Source organism: Nerophis ophidion, linkage group LG16 (genome assembly GCF_033978795.1).
Source record: "Nerophis ophidion isolate RoL-2023_Sa linkage group LG16, RoL_Noph_v1.0, whole genome shotgun sequence".
NCBI classification, from domain to species: domain Eukaryota; kingdom Metazoa; phylum Chordata; class Actinopteri; order Syngnathiformes; family Syngnathidae; genus Nerophis; species Nerophis ophidion.
The window spans coordinates 30,824,585-30,843,847 of record NC_084626.1 but is presented as its reverse complement, the minus strand read 5'-3'; the positions used below and the strand labels follow the sequence as shown (position 1 = coordinate 30,843,847).

The 19,263-nt window shown below is 39.3% G+C and overlaps 1 protein-coding gene across 17 annotated transcripts in view; it reads right to left on the bottom strand.

Moving 5' to 3' along the window:
- Positions 1-19,263, bottom strand: part of LOC133535248 (MYND-type zinc finger-containing chromatin reader ZMYND8-like) — a 68,582-nt gene that overhangs the window by 42,815 nt on the left and 6,504 nt on the right. For 16 of the 17 annotated variants that reach the window (XR_009802185.1, XR_009802183.1, XR_009802184.1 and 13 more), the window contains 2 exons: positions 1,427-1,494; positions 1,191-1,336 (listed from right to left, as the gene is read on the bottom strand). Coding sequence is in view for 14 of the 17 variants with exons in the window: in XM_061874892.1 (XP_061730876.1) it covers positions 1,191-1,336; positions 1,427-1,494 (214 nt within the window). In the remaining 3 variants the exon portion in view is untranslated. Of the gene's footprint in view, positions 1-1,190; positions 1,337-1,426; positions 1,495-18,689; positions 19,050-19,263 lie in introns of those variants that run through there. The other variant, XM_061874893.1, reaches the window with a different exon arrangement.

The following is a 19,263-nucleotide window of genomic DNA, read 5'->3' as shown; positions in this document are numbered from 1 at the left end:
CTACATTATGCAAACAAACATTATTAAAAGTTATATTGTTTAACTTATTTGAGAAACAGCCAACTGATACATCAAATGACCATTGTATATATATATATATATATATATATATATATATATATATATATATATATATATATATATATATATATATATATATATACTGTACATACACAGTGTAAATACAATACCACGCTGACCGATTTATAATAACATTTGGTAAAAGGATATTTTTTTTCATGTTAGATGTCATTCAATTTTGAAGGTATACAAAATGTTTTGAACATTGAGTGTCTTAAACTTAGTTTGCAGCAAAAAAGGTGTGTTAGTTGTCAAATATAATAAACATTCATTGTTTGATTTCAGTTTGTGTTATAAAGCAAAAGGAATACAGAAAGCTGAACAATAATTAATCAGTCACAGATCAAAGAGCTACAGCCAAGGGTAAATATTTACTGCAGTCCGATGTTTACGATTTTGACAATAATTCACCCATTATAATTACCTAACATACAAAAAAGTAACACTTCAGTACAGATGGTACAATTTTTTTGAACACCGAGGCAAAACTTTTCTTTTGGATGTGTTTTAGCTCTACCAGTGTGGGTCAAGTCAAGAAAATGGTGCTTTTAAGGAGTCTTCAAATTTGGAAACTGCACGGGTCATGTTTGTGTACACGATTTCAAGGGAAAACTCAACATTATTATAAATTGTTTCCGCCACAATTGCCCGGGTTGAATTGTATCTGAGATAGGCTCCCGCACCCCCCGCCTCCTCAAAAAGGATAAGCAGTAGCAAATGTATGGATGGATAAAAGGGAAATCTTGTAAAAGCAAAATAGCAGAACAGCATCACCGCTGCAGGAGTGATCATTGTACATGATGCACTAAAGGAACATAAGGCATCTTGCTTGCAGTAACCACTGGTCAAAACTGACCCAAATCTCTGAAGGCATAACATATTAATAGTATGTAAGGGTAAATTCGCATTTATTCATTGCGTCTACCAAGTCCTGAATGTAGTCTTAGGCATTATTATACAGTACATATACAGTTCATATATGTGCCTTATGTTCCAAGAATCAAGTCAGAAATCTCAAAAGAGACTTGAATACATTGCTTTGTGGAGGAAGGATAGAGCAAACCTCTTGTTTATATCTCCATGAGGGATAGTGCCTTGTTTTTTTTTACCTGATCTTTGCTGCTGGTAACAGCACCTGGTTTCTTTTTCTTTTTCACTGGGCTGGGTGAAGTGTCAGCAGAAGAATGACCATTGGATGAGTGAGAGGGACTGGGCATCTTTCGTTTCTGGGTCGCCCTCTCTGTTGACCCTGAGTCTGAAATTGCATATTTATCGTTTGATATAAGTTAGCTTAGGCTCAGTGTTACCTTAATACAAATAGATCTATTCTGTAATTTGTTCTCACCTTTAGATCGTGTTGAGCTTTCCATTTCCTCTGTTAGAGTGTCAATGGTCTTCACTTCCTCTGCCACACTGATGTAAATGAGAAAGTGTGGTTAATACATCCTACACTGTAAAAATGTTTTCACGTAGCCTACTGTAACTTATAACTAACTAACTATCAGGACCAGAGAATATTACAGTTGACTGGAAACATGTTTTTAATGATAAATGCAGTTTAATCTTGCTGCAGATACAAAATAATTTGTGAATGCAACATTCACCTGTCCTTTGAACGTCCAACATATATTTTTATTAGAGTTTAGATCTGTGATCAAAGCCACAACATGGAAAGACACAAAAACTGAACAAAGAACATCAAAGGGGAATTACAATTTTTTTTTTTTAACTGTTCCTATCATTCACAATCCCTATATGAGACAAAGACATATGTCTTTTTTTAAGCATTCTTATTTGTAATGTCCAGCAAGTTATATGTGGCTTACAATGAAGCTAATGAGGGTACATGGCGCCATTAAAGCTCTCTAAAAACATCTAGAAACCCGCCAACAACACTCCATTTACATGTTCTGTCCTTTATATTAACCAAGTATTAGAGATATTGTTGTTATAAGCGCTAATGCAGAGAAACCACTTTAAGCTGTGCCGTGATCACAGAGCGGTAAGTAGCAAATGCAGCTTTTGACATACTGAGCAGGTGAGCTGCTTCATCGCCTCTGATTTTTTAAACGTTAATTCTAGATTATAAATCATGCCTCTCACCTGTATAGTAGAAGGTTGTGGCTGTAAACCGAGAAGTTGGTCAACTTTGCTTTTCAAGAAAGACACGAAAAGATGCTAGTTTTTATAATCTGCGTGAGGATTATGATTAATTACTCACGTGAACAGTATTGTTTTACGTTTGTTACAATGGATGTTTTTTAACACACTTCACTTGAGTGTTATGTTTGTGTTCAATTACATTAAGTTTTTATCTTAAAAGTTCTTGACACTTCATTTTATACCCTATAACATTTTTAAGTCTTTTTTTTGGGACATATACCACAATAATATTGTACCATGAGATTTTCATACCGTTACATCCCAAACGCTACATAATGCTTAATGATTCACTCCAGCTGTGTCTGCTTATCACTCACCATCTAAAACGTGGAGCTCCTCCTCCTGATACTCAGCCTCAAAAATATAAGGTTCTGGACCATTTTTCCCTACGTAGTAGTTGTTGGCTCTCATGAAACCTGCCATGATCAGTAGTATTTGTTGTTAAAAGAAATGGCGAACTTTGTGATGCATGAAATTAAAGTGCCGCCGTATACTTAAAATGACCAAAATATATAAATATTACATGTTATTATGAATGTGCCTGTTACTACATTACATATATACTTCCAGCGTATAAATAAAAAGTTGTTGTTTTTTGGGCACTGTAGAGCGTTGTACAGGTGGGATATAGCGAATCCCATTAGATCCATTGTTCGCTGACTTTTGCTAGCGTTTAAAGGGGAACAGCACTTTTTTGGAATTTTGCCTATCGTTCACAAACATTATGAGAGACAAGAACACACGTCTTTTTTATAGCAGGATTTCAAAGATGATAAAAATTGCTTGGAAGATGCGGCTAATGGACTCAGCCTTCAAAGCCCTCTAAGACAACTTCAAAGCCCTCCATCAACGTTTTATATACACACTGCAAGTCTAATAACGTAGTACTAGACACATTCATAACAATATGCAATATGTTCAATATTTACCATATTTTGGTCTTTTTAATCATTTCCGGGACAGACTTCTTAGGCGCATTTATTTCTGTTTTTCAACCGCAGCGCACGTCTGATATCCAGCCACAGTTTTTGTTTCACTTGCGGGTACAAAACGCTTATGTGTGTACTGATCATGGCAGACTTGGTAACAAACAACAAAGACGACTATTTTTGGACAAACGAGGATTCACAACCTTTTCATTTTTAATCTGAATGAACTGCTGCTAATAGAAGCTAGAACGAAGATGAAGAGGAAACGTTGGAGCAGTCGTAAGCCGACAGTGAGGTGAAAGAGACTCGGAGCTGCAAATGTGAAATTTGGAGAGGATATATTTTGACATAAATTGTGTGCGTAGCCCAAATAAACCAGAAAAAAATGTCCCCGGCCAGCTGGACGACACAAACAATTGTCCATCGAGTGAGTCACACTTTATATTCATCATGATACACGTCATGCTTGTTTTTTTGTTGGCTTGCTGTGTACAAACAAAACATAAAATGTGGGCTAATACTGAACAGATACTGTAATATATGCCAATGTGTTACTACGCTAGAAAGAGAGTTTCTCAGTGTTCGCCCTTACAATAACAATGTCTCGGTTTGGTAATTATACAGGTTACAGAATGTAAATTAAGTATTGTTAACGGTTTTTGAATGCATTTTTAAAATGATTTAGAAGTAGAATTGAATGTTCTCATTAGCTGCATTGGTAGCTACCTAGAGCAAGCCGATTTTTACATGTAAGAATGCAAAAAAAACCTTTTGTCTTCTTATCTCATAAAGATTGTGAACGATAGGCAAAATTCCCCCCAAAAAGTGTAATCACCCTTTAACGAGTTATAATGCATACAATAAATATAATAACATATTTGTACTTGTCTCACATAAGTATTTTGAATAATGGACACAATTCCCCAAAAATTGCAGTTCTCCTTTAAGACAGACGGTAACAAAGAAAAGCACAGGAGTTCTTAACCTTTTTAACCTTGGGGCCCAACTCTTCTACTACAGAGTAAAAGTGAATTAGTAATCTTACACTATATTTTAATCCTACTCAATAATTATATCTAACCTACTGACAACGTTGTCAAATGTAAGGAAACAATGTGTTAATGATAAATATTATTTATTTAACACATTAACTTAGGCATTGGTTAGGCTGGTTTAAAAAAAATTACTACTAACCAAATACTGCATAAGAAGGAAATCATAAATGACGAAAAAATGGATTAACATTATTTTATGTTGATATAAAATAAACTATATTAATAATGAATGTTTAACTAAACTGATGATAAAATTAATGTGCAAATGGGAATTACAGCTTTAGTCATATATTTTGCGCTTGATAAATTTCTCTATGGCTTTAGTTCCAGACTTCTCCTGTTTGTTTGAGATTGTTTGATTGATTACTGCCACAAGTCGTGGAAAAGTGTATTACAAATTAGTACTGGTGTTTCCCACACAGAGTACAGCTGAGAAACAAATATTTTGGTCGTCCCCTATGCTTAAGAAACACTGATCTTCTAAGTAGTTTGCGATATTCCCACAACATTCTTAACCCCCACAGTCTGAGACTTAGAAACAAAATCTGCTGCTTTGTTGTACTTAGTCTGAAAAGGGGAAATAATTGGAAGTGAAGCAGAAATCATAACGAGCAGCAACACTGGCTCATCAACCGTTGGTGAGTGCATTTGACTCACAATGTGTTGATCACACAAAGACTATGGTCAACATCATCCTCCGATGAGTTGGAGCTAACAACGCCACAGGCAACCTGGGAGCCAGACACACCCCTAACTAATTGGCGAAAAGCGAGCAGGCTTACTCGAGGGGTCAGCAGAGAATCCATAGCCTCATACTAACCAGCTAAATATGATTTAACAGCCAGGGATGGTACACCTACAACTCATCTGAAGCCAAATGGCTAACGCTCAGGAGCCCGTAATGACGTCTATCAACATCGGTACCGCCACAAACTCATCCATTCTCCTCAGAATACAAACTTCTCCATTCAAGAAGAAGACTGTATACCAAAGCATAAAACACATTATCTCAAATTGTCATTTATTCCAGCCTCTATCAACTTGTTGATGTAGCAGATAACATACATTGTTAAAGATTAAACACACATTTTAGGAATTTGTTACAAAAGTCAGGCATTTCACTTGCATTAGTTATAATAATTGGGCAGTTTTAACTCTGCTAATATTGGGCAGAAGCCAAGCAGCTGTGTGCGCATGTACTATCTTCATGTGGACAACAGCTGATTAACTTATTTAAAAGTTAGTGAAAGTACCAATGATTGTCACACACACACACGGGCTTCACGGCGGAAGAGGGGTTAGTACGTCTGCCTCACAATACGAAAGTCCTGAGTAGTCAGGGTTCAATCCCGGGCTCTGGATCATTCTGTGTGGAGTTTGCATGTCCTCCCCGTGAATGCGTGGGTTCCTTCCGGGTACTCCGGCTTCCTCCCACTTCCAAAGACATGCACCTGGGGATAGGTTGATTGCCAACACTAAATTGGCCCTAGTGTGTGAATGTGAGTGTGAATGTTGTCTGTCTATCTGTGTTGGCCCTGCGATGACATGGCGACTTGTCCAGGGTGTACCCCGCCTTCCGCCCGATTGTAGCTGAGATAGGCACCAGCACCCCCTGCTTCCCCAAAGGGAATAAGCGGTAGGAAATGGATGGATGGATGGATTGTCACAAACACTAGGTGTGGTGAAATTTGTCCTCTGCATTTTACCCACCCTCAATTCCAACCCTTGTTGCTGAGTGCCAAGCAGGGTGAGAGTTGTGTTTGCGAGAATGGCAAAGTGTTGGGTGAGTTACGTCAGTGAGTGAGTGGGGGAGTAAAGCGAGAGGTAGCGTGTGCACTGCGCAGTAGAATGATGACTGGGTTCGGGTGTGTCCTGCAAAATTAATAATAAAACGATTGTCACAAATCGGCGGCCTCGTCATTCTGACCCAAAGCGGAGCTTAACAGACCCATTGTAAAGTGAAGGGCGTTACCCCTGACGAAAACATCTGCCCTGGAGGGAACGTCTGCTTTGTGCTCCTGGACTACATAATTACCTGTCGCTCTTTATAACTCCTTGTGTAGATCTGAATGCTTATTATTTAAATGTTTACCTAAGTTTGAAGCAAAAGTGGTATTACTAATCGGCACGTTTGACAAGGCGTGTTTTAAAGCAACACTTGCAGCGCGGCGCCTCCCTGTTAAAAAAGTCCCCTTTATTGTTTGTTTTGAAGCCCAAACACCTCCATATTGCCTTTAACGCACCCTGTTTATTAGCCAGAAGAATTGCCGTTTTTTGCCATTCTTCCTCTTCTCAACGTTTTTATTTTTTATGCGCCTCGGCTCTGAAGTCACCGCCGCACAGCACCATGCTGATGAAAAAACGGTCCCGGTATTTTTCAAAGCCAGTATAGTACTGTTTCCAATTAATTAGTATTGCAATACTTTATTATTATTACTATTATTAGTAGTACAACCCTAATACATACATACACATAGACACACACGCACACATACATACATACATATAAATAAATAAATGATAAATGGGTTGTACTTGTATAGCGCTTTTCTACCTTCAAGGTACTCAAAGCGCTTTGACACTATTTCCACATTTACCCATTCACACACACATTCACACACTGATGGAGGGAGCTGCCATGCAAGGCGCCAACCAGCACCCATCAGGAGCAAGGGTGAAGTGTCTTGCTCAGGACACAACGGACGTGACGAGGTTGGTACTAGGTGGGATTTGAACCAGGGCCCCTCGGGTTGCACACGGCCACTCTTCCACTGCGCCACGCCGTACAAATATATATATATATATATTTATACATATATATATATATATGTATATATATATATATGTATGTATGTATGTATATATACATACATATATATGTGTGTGTGTGTGTGTTTATATATGGGACGGCGTGGCGAAGTTGGTAGAGTGGCTGTGCCAGCAATCTGAGGGTTACTGGTTCAATCCCCACCTTCTACCATCCTAGTCATGTCCGTTGTGTCCTTGGGCAAGACACTTCACCCTTGCTCCTGATAGGTCCTGGTGAGCGCCTTGCATGGCAGCTCCCGCCGTCAGTGTGTGAATGTGTGCGTGAATGGGCGAATGTGGAAATACTGTCAAAGCGCTTTGGGCTCCTTAAAAAGGGGAAGAAAAGCGCTATACAAGTACAACCCATTTATATGTATATATATATATATATATATATATATATATATATATATATATATATATATATATATATATATATGTATGTACATATATATATATATATATGTACATATATAAATATATATATATATATATATATATAATATGCTGTGCTCGTTCATTCGTGATTCCATCGATTTCCACATATGTGCGGTAAAATCTGTCCAAAATCTTACCAAAGAAATTATCAGCGGTATAAATTTAGGCAAAAACACACACCATATGTCAATCTCGTTAACTTGGGATGTCTCGCGGGCCGCTCTGGCCGACTGTTTATTTGGACACCCTTCAAATAGTATTAAAATATGGTAAATGTATATGTACTTCTGGGGGCCCCCTAGTGGTCCCGAGGCCCTAAGCAAGCGCTTAGTTTGCTTACGCCTTGTATATGAATATGTAAGGGTTTCCCACTCCCTCCTTAACAGAGACTGAACCTATTTATTATTTATTAATCAAGTGCAATATTTTACAAACAGACAATATTTTATTTTTTGTTTGTTTTAGTTAAAAAAATTGTAAAAATGTACAAGAAATACATGTTTATTGCATTTGAAAGGTTATACTTGCATTATTACGATGTATTATCATTTCATCAGAGGGTAATTTGGTCCCAAAATAACGTTTAAAATAATATTTTTAATCATCAAATAATTGTTGGTCAATATATTCATCCATCCATCCATTTTCTACAGCTTGTCCCTTTTTGGGGTCGCTTAGGGTGCTGGAGCCTATTTCAGCTTCATTCGGGTGGAATGCGTGGTACACCCTGGACAAGTCGCCACCTCATCGCAGGGCGGTCAATATATCGTTGAGAAAAATTTGTAATGGGACCAGGCCTAACAATGTCCAAGACAAATTACCATAAAGAGACAGTACAATTTACCGTGGCCTCTGACCTGACAATGACTGTAGCAGGGCATGCCTCCCCAAAAGGTACGCCTAAAAAATCATGGATGAAGATAAAAGACTGGATATGTCAGGGTGTTGTATTAGCATGCCAACTGGCATACCCATTGTACAGTATATGGTGCCACTTTTTTAAAATTCTTACCAATGAAAAGGTTTTCTCATTTACCATGTTTCAACCGTACGAAGTAAGGTGCAATTGTATACTGCACAATGTGCAAACATTCATCTTGTTTCCGTTTTCTTGCCGTCTAACCACTGAATACCTTGACGCTTTGCCCCCTCCAGCTTAAGCTCAAAATGGGGTGTCTCTCATCAACCTATTACAGTATATCTATGCAACACTGCCTCCAGAAACGTCCAATGATAGTCCCATACTGTTGTGTTTATTTAGTTGAAAAAAGGCTTTAAAACTGGAGGGTAGGATAGTTGTGGAACAATGCAGGCTGACAAATTCCTGCACTGCAAACTAACCCACGCAAACACCCACTACTACCTTCCAAGCCCAATGTGATAGCAGTGTTTAAGAATATCTTGTTGACTTTTGTAACATGCACAGGCAGAAGCATTGCCTACCAACATGAAAGGCAGGCAAATGTTTGGGGCCTGGGCCAGAAAAGGGCCCCCTGAGGGCTGACCAACTTTGAATTACTACAGAGCAGAGCTACAGTGTAATGACACTTTTAATGACAGTGGTACAACAACACAGAACTCAAAAAAGGGTCTCCCCTCTCGCCCTTGCTGGTGTGGAGGATAGGAATATTTTTTAAAAGCTTCCCAGACTGGAAGAATGCCAAAATGACAGATATGCATAGCAATCACCATACACCTGGCTTCCAAATACATACAGACATTTATTTTGTGTCGTTATTATTGTCGGTTATTATTGGCTAATGTCAACATTTTGGCTTTTTCTTCTTGTGCTTTTTGCTATTTTCCAAATTTTTGGTGGTGTTTTGTTTTTTGCAATATGCTTACGGCCAATGACAAAAGAGTCACGGGCCACAGATGACCGCTCTGCCACACGTTTGGCACCCCTGCTGTAGAAGCCAACTGTTTATGACCACTATAGTCTTAGTACTGTTGTATATTTGTTCATCCTATGGTCACAAATGAGTCGTGATTCACATGGTTGTCTTACGTAAGCAGCGGAAATAGTCAAATCAGCTGTTTACCTGATGGATTTTTCCTGTGTGATTAGGAGGAGATAATTAGGGAGGTCCTTCTGTAGTTTCTGCCTTGTTTTATCATATATTAATGACTTCGCATATGTATATGCTTACTTTTGTATGCACATTAAATCAACACAAACACCGCACTTTGGAGCAATGTTCTCAAACTATTATTTGGCTGGTTAGCTTCTCGTCTCAGGTGAGCGATTATGGTCGTTGTTAAGAGAAGAGTTGTTTGATGTTAGATGCTAGAAAATATCCAATGCGTTCCATTCGCCAGCCATAATGCATTGTTGCCCCCTGTATTGGTGATATCACCAATTTTGGTAGCACAATGGTTAGCGCATTCGCTTTATTTTGTACACAAAATGGGATTGATTTCTGGCGACGTCAGTTCTCAAAATTGTTTATCACTGTAAACAATACATTTATTAAGGTAAATAATTCTGTATCTATTCTTTTTAACCAGCTCCCATAAATCAATAGCTGGATAATGGAATGGTTTTGTCAAAATTAAAAAAATAATTGCCTAAAACCAAAACTAAAAATGAACTAAACCGGGGCGGTTTAGCTCGGTTGGTAGAGCGGCCGTGCCAGCAACTTGAGGGTTGCAGGTTCGATTCCCGCATCCGCCATCCTAGTCACTGCCGTTGTGTCCTTGGGCAAGACACTTTACCCACCTGCTCCCAGTGCCACCCACACTGGTTTGAATGTAACTTAGATATTGGGTTTCACTATGTAAAGCGCTTTGAGTCACTAGAGAAAAAGCGCTATATAAATATAATTCACTTCACTTCACACTTATTCTTAAAATCATTGCCCAAGTTACATTATATTGACATTTTCCTCTTCGTGCCATTTCCTCAAGGTGACAGAAAAACATTATCCAACTTGCCCTATCATATGATTCTACCATGTTGGCAAATACAAACACAGTATATTTACATATATAACACTTAATCACATTTTTATTACTTTGTTGATTTACCTAGAAAAAACTTTTTGGCAAACATTTATTGTGATTCATTGTCATTTCCAAGAGCCATAATAGAGGCAACATTTTAATGCAAAACACATTATGTTGTTAAATATAGCTGTTTGTAATTATACATTTGACCAGCAGGTGGAGTCTCGTGCCGAAGCATGCATTGAAGCTTCGAGAAGTTCTCGAACCAATTGGCTCAAGTGGTTCAATGCCTCATGAGGTTTCATCTGACCATCCCAAGTATTCCCGAAAGACCCAAACTAAACACTAATAGCACATATGTCGACTTAAACTCACTATCTAAACTAAGCTAAAGTAAATGCTAAATATCCAAACAACTTTAAATGATTGCTATGAATCCTGCTTTGAAGAGTGGTTAAATATCAACCAGAAATATCCCAGAAGCTTGTTGATACAATAACGGTTTGGGGTATTAGTGATGTTGTTGGTATCTATCTGAACCAACCACTTTAAATTAATTCTTTAAATCCTGCTTTGAAGAGTGGTCAAATATCCAACCAGAATTATACCATAAGCTTGTTGATTGTGACAATAATCGTTTGGGATATTATTGATGTTGCATGTATCTAAAGACCTTGTTTACACTGCAGGCCAAAGTGGCCAAAATTGAAATTATTATTATTTTTTTTTAAATCAGATTTTTTTCCAGCTGACTGCCTACACTGCAAATAGAATGTGATATCCATGTGGCCCCAATGTGGCCTCGACATCACTTGCACGGGCAGTGCGATAAAGTGAAAGTAAAAGAAGTTGACCGGGAGAAGTTCGCTACTACTCCAAAATAATATATACCGTATTTTTCAGATTATAAATCGCTCCGGAGTATACATCGCACCGGCCGAAAATGCATAATAAAGAGGGAAAAAAACATACAGTATATACGTCGCATTTTTGGGGGAAATTTATTTGATAAAATCCAACACCAAGAATAGACATTTGAAAGGCAATTTCAAATAAATAAAGTATAGTGAACAATAGGCTGAATAAGTGTATGTTATATGATGCATAAATAGCCAACGGAGAACATGCCTGGTATGTTAACATAACATATTATTTTAAGAGTCTTTCAAATAACTAACATATAGAACATGCTATACCTTTAGCAAAAAATCTGTCACTCCTAATCGATAAGTCCGATGAAATCTTCTTCCTCGATGTCACTTCTAAACAACTCTGCCAACTCCAAAGGTATGCACCGCTTCCTCTTGTTGTTTTCTGCTGCATATTCCACTACGTCCAGCTTGTAATCTGCAGTACATGATTTCCCTCTCGGTGCCATTTTTGTTCAGCCCTTGTCAGTTTTTATAAGTTACCGCCAATGTTGAAATGATCCATTATAATAGCTGCGGCAGTAGCATATAGCAGTTAGCATCCCATGACCCACAATGCACCTCTGCCATGACCCGCCCCCGCCGAATTCTAATTGGTTGACGTGTGTGTGACGATTGCTGACATTTTCTTGGTCTCTTCCGCGAATGAGATAAATAATATTATTTGATAATTTGTAATCTGCAGTACATGATTTCCTTTTCGGGGCCATTTTTGTTCAGCCCTTCTCAGTTTTTATAAGTTACCGCCAACGATGAAATGATCCATTTTAAAAGTTACGGGAGTAGCATATAGCAGTTAGCATTCAATGACCCACAATGCACTTCTGCCATTACCCTCCCCCGCTGAATACTAATTGCTTGATGTGTGTGTGACGATTGTTGACGTGTGTGTGACGATTGCTGACATTTTCTTTGTCTCTTCCGTGAATGAGATAAATAATATTATTTCATATGTTACGGTAATGTGTTAATAATTTCACACATAGGTCGCTCCAGAGTAGTGGCGCTCACACTTTTTCTGCAGTTGAGCTACTTTTCAATTGACCAAGTCGAGGAGATCTACCTCATTCCTATTTATAATTTATATTTATTTATTTATGAAAGAGACATTTTTGTTAACAAATTAATGGTGTTTAATGATAATACAAGCATGTTTAATACACATAGATTCCTTTCTTTCATGAAGACAAGAATATAAGTTGGTGTATTTGATTCTGATGACTTGCATTGATTGGAATTAGACAGTGTTGCTGATAACGTCCGCATTTTCAAATGGAGGAAAAAAAAAGTCCTCCTTTCTGTCCAATACCACATGAAAGTGGTTGGATTTGGCATCTCATTTGTCCAACTTGCATACTCGTTTTTAAACACTTTGTTATGAGAGTAGCATATGTGTGTGGCCCTTTAATGTCTGGCAGCAGGTGAGTGACGTCAGTGAGAGTGCGGGTGGGCAAGCAAGTGAGAAAGCGGTCGCTGAGGGCGGGGGAGAAATACATTGGCATCAAACTCCGTAGCTTGCTAGCTTGTGCACGCTAGCTTTCTGAGACTCTTATTTTGTTAGCACAGGCAGGACGAAACAGGTCTTTTATGGTGAAGACAGGAACTGTGCAGTCGGTCTTTAGAGTTTTGACAGTAGGTACGGAGTCTCTAGAAATAAAATGTGTTTCTCTGCGTCCGCCCTGTTAGTGATTTTTTTCTTAAATATGAGCTCGCAGCAGCCGGCGTCATCTCACAGATCCTCGGGTGCCGAGAATGTCAAACAACTGACGAAAGTGAAGTCTTGGTATGATTGATGATTGCTCATTTTTATGTATATTTTTGGCTTGAGATCGACTGACACACCCTCCGAGATCGACCAGTCGATCGCGATCGATGTAATGCCCACCCCAGCTCCAGAGTATATGTCGCTCTCCCGGCCAAACTATGAAAAAAACCTGCGACTTATAGTCCGAAAAATACGGTACACACCTAGGGCTGCACGATTATAGCCAAAATATTAATCACGATCATTTTCATCAATATTGAAATCACGATTATTTACAGTTAATTGAAACATATTTTATAGCTCTTTCTATTTTAAACAAACAGTATCTACTTGGATTTCATTTAAAAAATAAACTATACAAATAATACAAATAAAATAAAATGTACAAAAGACAAAGGGGGGGAACTAAAAGAAATATGCCATTGCAGAGTGTGATCATAAAGTGCACACAAGTGAAAATAAGATTATGTACGAAAGACAGAAAGGAACACATCCATTGTGCTGCTCACAGTATATATAGGACATATATATTTGGCCAAATAAAACGTTATTATGTCCGTTATTTTGGCGTTTTTTTGATAGGTGGATTGATACGGGGTCCCTCGGTGCACGGTTGATGTTACGGTCGTCTGTATTTTGGGCACCCCTGCTATCGTAGCTGTTCATACGAGCTTTGCAGCGGTGGCGGGCTAGTCGCTCTGTTAGCAACCAGCCTCACAGTGCGAGCAAACGATGGCGGTTAAGAAATGAAGGTAAGTGTTTTTAATGCTTAACGTGTCTTTGTAACCCCATCATTTGATTGGTTTTGCACACCAACGCAGCTTTGCTGTGCAACTCATTGCGGCGTTTATCCGCGCGGCAGCATTTCCGGGTTTCAGGAAACGAGCGGGAGTGCCAAGACAACGGCAAAGCGTGCGGTCATGTTTTGGGGTTAAAATGGGTGCCTGTTGGTACCTTGTGGGTAACTGCGAAAGGTAAATGCACCGTTGTAATAATGCATTTATTTTTCCTAATATTTTCAGTAGCTACTGGCTGTGGCTGATCTACTTTCAAACTTTATGTCACTCACTTTTCCTTGCTCTCACATAAGTCCACTGTTTGTTGGTATTTGTTGGTCATCCCCTTGTATTTGGCTGACTGTTGGTTGTGAACATGCTTCGTTTGAAATACAGTGGAGTCTGTTTTTTAAATGTTAATATGGCCGCTGATCACCCTTGTTTAACCGTAGGTGCCAAAATCGTCATCACTATTAAAATTTGTATATTTGTGAAGCCCTAGCCACACCTTAAAAATGAGTGTTTTTTAACGTGAAACTATATTAAAGTAATATAATGTATGAATGGACATATAAAGTGTAATATATTTGGAAAAATTCTACTCTTTTAATGGCTGTTAAGTAGAGGAAACACAGACATCAGCATGGCTATACAGTATATATGCTTTATTTTTCAACTCACATGTAAGCAAATGGGCCACAACAGTCTGGTACTTAAAGGGGAACATTATCACCAGACCTATGTAAGCGTCAATATATACCTTGGTGTTGCAGAAAAAAGACCATATGTTTTTTTAACCGATTTCCGAACTCTAAAAGGGTGAATTTGGCGATTTAAACACCTTACAATTGATAGCCTGTCGGAGCGATGACCTTTCACCCGTGACGTCACAACATGAAGCGATCCGCCATTTTCTCAATCTTTACACGCACCAAGTCAATTCAGCTCGGTTATTTTCCCTTTTTTCGACTGTTTTCCCGTACCTTGGAGACATCATGCCTCGTCGGTGTGTTGTCGGAGGGTGTAACAACACGAACAGAGACAGATTCTAGTTGCACCAGTGGGCAAAAGATGCGAAAGTCCCTCGTTTGTTCCGCACACTTTACAGACGAAAGCTATGCTACGGCAGAGATGGCAAGAATGTGTGGATATCCTGCGACACTCAAAGCAGATGCATTTCCAACGATAAAGTCAAAGAAATCTGCAATAAAAAAACACTCACTAAGGTGAGTTTTGTTGATGTTATTGACTTATGTGTAGTGTGCTAATCAGACATATTTGGTCACGACATGACTGCAAGCTAATCGATGCTAACATGCTATTTAGGCTAGCTGTATGTACATATTGCATCATTATGCCTCATTTGTAGCTATATTTGCATCCAGCCTTTCCCTCCATCCACATTTAATGCCAAACAAACACATACCAATCGTTGTTTAGAAGGCGATCGTCAAATTCGTCTTCGCTTCCTCCCATGCCGCTGTCTGTCGTGATATGGCTCAATAGCTTCAGTTTCTTCTTCAATTTCGTTTTCGTTACCTGCCTCCACACTCCAACCATCCGTTTCAATACATGCGTAATCTGTTGAATCGCTTACACCGCTGAAATCCGAGTCTGAATCCGAGCTAATATCGCTATACCTTTCTGTTCTACCTGCCATGTTTGTTTCTGTGTGATCACGCTGTGACGTCACAGGATAATGGACGGGTGGATGTTACGATGGTTAAAATCAGGGACTTTGAAGCCGTTTTTCGGGACATTGCGTGATGGGTAAAATTTTGAGAAAACCTTCGAAAAATAAAATAAGCCACTAGGTACTGATTTTTATTGGTTTTATCCTTTCAGAAATTGTGATAATGTTCCCCTTTTAAAAAATCGCTATTTCTTCAGAATCAAAATACATATTCATATATTACATATAGTCTCTTATGTGCGCACTATTAACAAAAATTTGGTCGTCTTAAATAGGCTTTACTCACCCGAACCGGATGTTGTGATGAAGTATCTATTTCCGCTGGCGACTCTGCCTTTCCCAGTGCACACGAGTGACGTAGCTCGCCCAAAGCTGACGAAATAGTCAGATTCGGGTCGCTTTCAGGTCGCATTGCGTTTAGACTTAAGTCTCATTTGAAAAAATCAGATTCCAATCGGAATGTAGCCTGAATCTGAAAAATCAGATTTGAAGCACTTTGGCGCGTTTGGACTGCCATCAGATCTGTGTCACTTGAGGGAAAAAAAATCTGATTTGGTGTCTCGTGTAAACGGGGCCTATCTGATCCGGCCTACAAAACCTTTTTAAATTTGAAACCTTTTGCCCACTCCATCCATCCATCCATTTACTATCGCTTATTCCCTTTGGCGTCGCGGAGGGCGCTGGCGCCTATCTCAGCTAGAATCGGGCGGAAGGCGGTGTACACCCTGGACAAGTCGTCACCTCATCGCAGACCTTGGCGCACTCGGTTCTTATTTTTCAATCACCACTAAACATGTATGTTGGAATCATTGTGTAATCATTTAGGCCAAAAGATGTCTGTGTCGATGATTAATGTGTGTAAACTTCTGACTGTTACAGGCCTACTGAAATGAGATTTTTTTATTTACACAGGGATAGCAGGTCCATTCTATGTGTCATACTTGGTCATTTCGCGATATTGCCATATTTTTGCTGAAAGGATTTAGTGGAGAACATCGACGATAAAGTTCGCAACTTTTGGTCGCTAATAAAAAAGCCTTGCCTTTACCGGAAATCGCAGACGATGACGTCACAAGGTTGAGGGCTCCTCATGTCCTCACATTGTTTATAATGGGAGCCTCCAGCAGCAAGAGCTATTCGGACCGAGAAAACGACAATTTCCCCATTAATTTGAGCGAGGATGATGATATTGATAGCGAAGGACTATAAAAGAAAAATAAAGTTTAAAAAAAAAAAGGCGATTGCATTGGGACAGATTCAGATGTTTTTAGACACATTTACTAGGATAATTATGGGAAATCCCTTATCTTTCTATTGTGTTGCTAGTGTTTTAGTGAGATTAAATAGTACCTGATAGTCGGAGGGGTGTGTCCACGGGTGTCTTGACGCCAGTCTCTGAGGGAAGTCGACGGCAGCTGCATGGACGGCGCAAGCTCAGCTGAGAGGTGTTTTTTTACAACAATTTTCTCACCGAAACCTGCCGGTTGACAAGTGGTCGGGAACCATGTTCGCTTGACCGCTCTGATCCATAATAAAGCTTCACCTCGGGGAATTTTAAACAAGGAAACACCGTGTGTTTGTGTGGCTAAAGGCCATCTTTCTACTTTGACTTCTCCATTATTAATTGAACAAATTGCAATAGATTCAGCAACACAAATGTCCAGAATACTGTGTAATTGCGCGATTAAATGAGACGACTTTTAGCCGCAAATGGTGCTGCGCTTATATGTCCTCTACAGTCCGTGACGTCACACATAAATGATAAATCGGTTGTACTTGTATAGCGCTTTTCTACCTTCAAGGTACTCAAAGCGCTTTGACACTACTTCCACATTTACCCATTCACACACACATTCACACACTGATGGAGGGAGATGCCATGCAAGGCGCCAACCAGCACCCATCAGGAGCAAGGGTGAAGTGTCTTGCTCAGGACACAACGGATGTGATGAGGTTTGTACTAGGTGGGGATTGAACCAGAGACCCTTGGGTTGCGCATGGCCACTCTTCCACTGCGCCACTTCGTCCCATACACATACGCATCATCATTCTGCGACGTTTTCAACAAGAAACTCAGCGGGAAATTTAAAATTGGAATTTAGTAAACTAAACCGGCCGTATTGGCATGTGTTGCAATGTTAATATTTCATCATTGATATATAAACTATCAGACTGTGTGGTCGGTAGTAGTGGGTTTCAGTAGGCCTTTAATGTTCATGTAGGTCACATGTCAAATTGCACCCTTTTAACCAGGTTGCATTACAACTGTAGTAAAAGTTGACTGTCAGAAAACCCTATGTGGAGTTGGAAATCTGTAGCAATAAGTGAGTGTGCAATAATGAACAAAGTCATAAATCAAATGTATAAAATCAAAAGATTAAATTACTAAATGATGCACTTGAGTCCACGCTCCCAAATACTGTGACTGGATAAAACATTTTTTGGAACCAAAACTCGTGCAACTGAACACAGGTCCATAAATATCACAGAACACTGTAATCTGATGTTAGTGAGCCTCTTCTGACAAGTGAAAAACACAATAGACTTCCATGTTTCTTTCAACCACCAAGTCACATTTGTTGATCAAGAGTCCAACAACCAAGCATTATAATGGTTTTATATAAGCTGAATAGCCCCATCTCTGAGGAAAAATACGATGTCCAAAAAACCCTCAGTTATTTCAGTCTATGATTTCTTTCTATGGCTGTTTGTATTCTATCTGACTGTAGAGCAGAGCTTTTTGATAATATTCACAGATCTCATCACACATCCTCCACCTTTATCACAAAAGATAGACGACGACGAGATGAAATGTGAGTGGTCTTGCTGTGAACGAAACCATAGACTGAGAGAAACAGGAGTGCAGTGATATGACATTACTGGCCTCCTCATTCACTCTGTTTGGGCTGTCTGACACGTTACATCCCAACAAAGTCCTTTGTAGGTCAGGAATACAGCAACAATAGACAACAACAAAGACACCATATTCTATTACAGAAATATAATCACATATTACAGCCTGATAAAACCATTTCTACATGCCACACCACTGTTACATCCATGCTTAAATGAAGGAAATCAACAGCATGCTTTTGTCCTTACTCACATAAAACTCTTCCCCCATTGATTTAATTGTTTTCAATTATAGAGGCCGTTGTGGAATGAGGGAAAAAATGGGTCCAGGTATCCCAGAAGGCCTCCTCTCCCTTCTGCTTCCTTCTGCATTTGTCAATCTTTAACCTCAGCTGCAGGTTTCTGATTGGTTTCAGCAGCATTCGGAGCAGTCTGATTGGATAGTCAGCTCAATGTACCACACAGGCTTTTCTGCTCCTCGATCTTCTTAGCTTCTTTAGTGCTGCAATGCAGAGAGAACTGCTTTCCAGTATTCCTTAAAACCCAGTCCCTATTTTCCCCATGAAACGGCACAGTGAGAATGTACACCCTTCATCAGGCTTGTAAAATGCAGCTCTACTGTCTGGACAGCGAGCGGATCAGCTTCCCTCCTCTGTGTTCCCAGTGGTGTTTATGTATGGCATCCATTTTGAGCTTTTCTCTCACCCTCTCCCTCCCTTTCTCCTATTGCTTGTACCACATAGAAAACAAGTGCAGGCTACACCAGTTAAATGTTGTGAACAAAGACCACATGCAGATTATTATGTACCATCGGGTGTAATATGCAG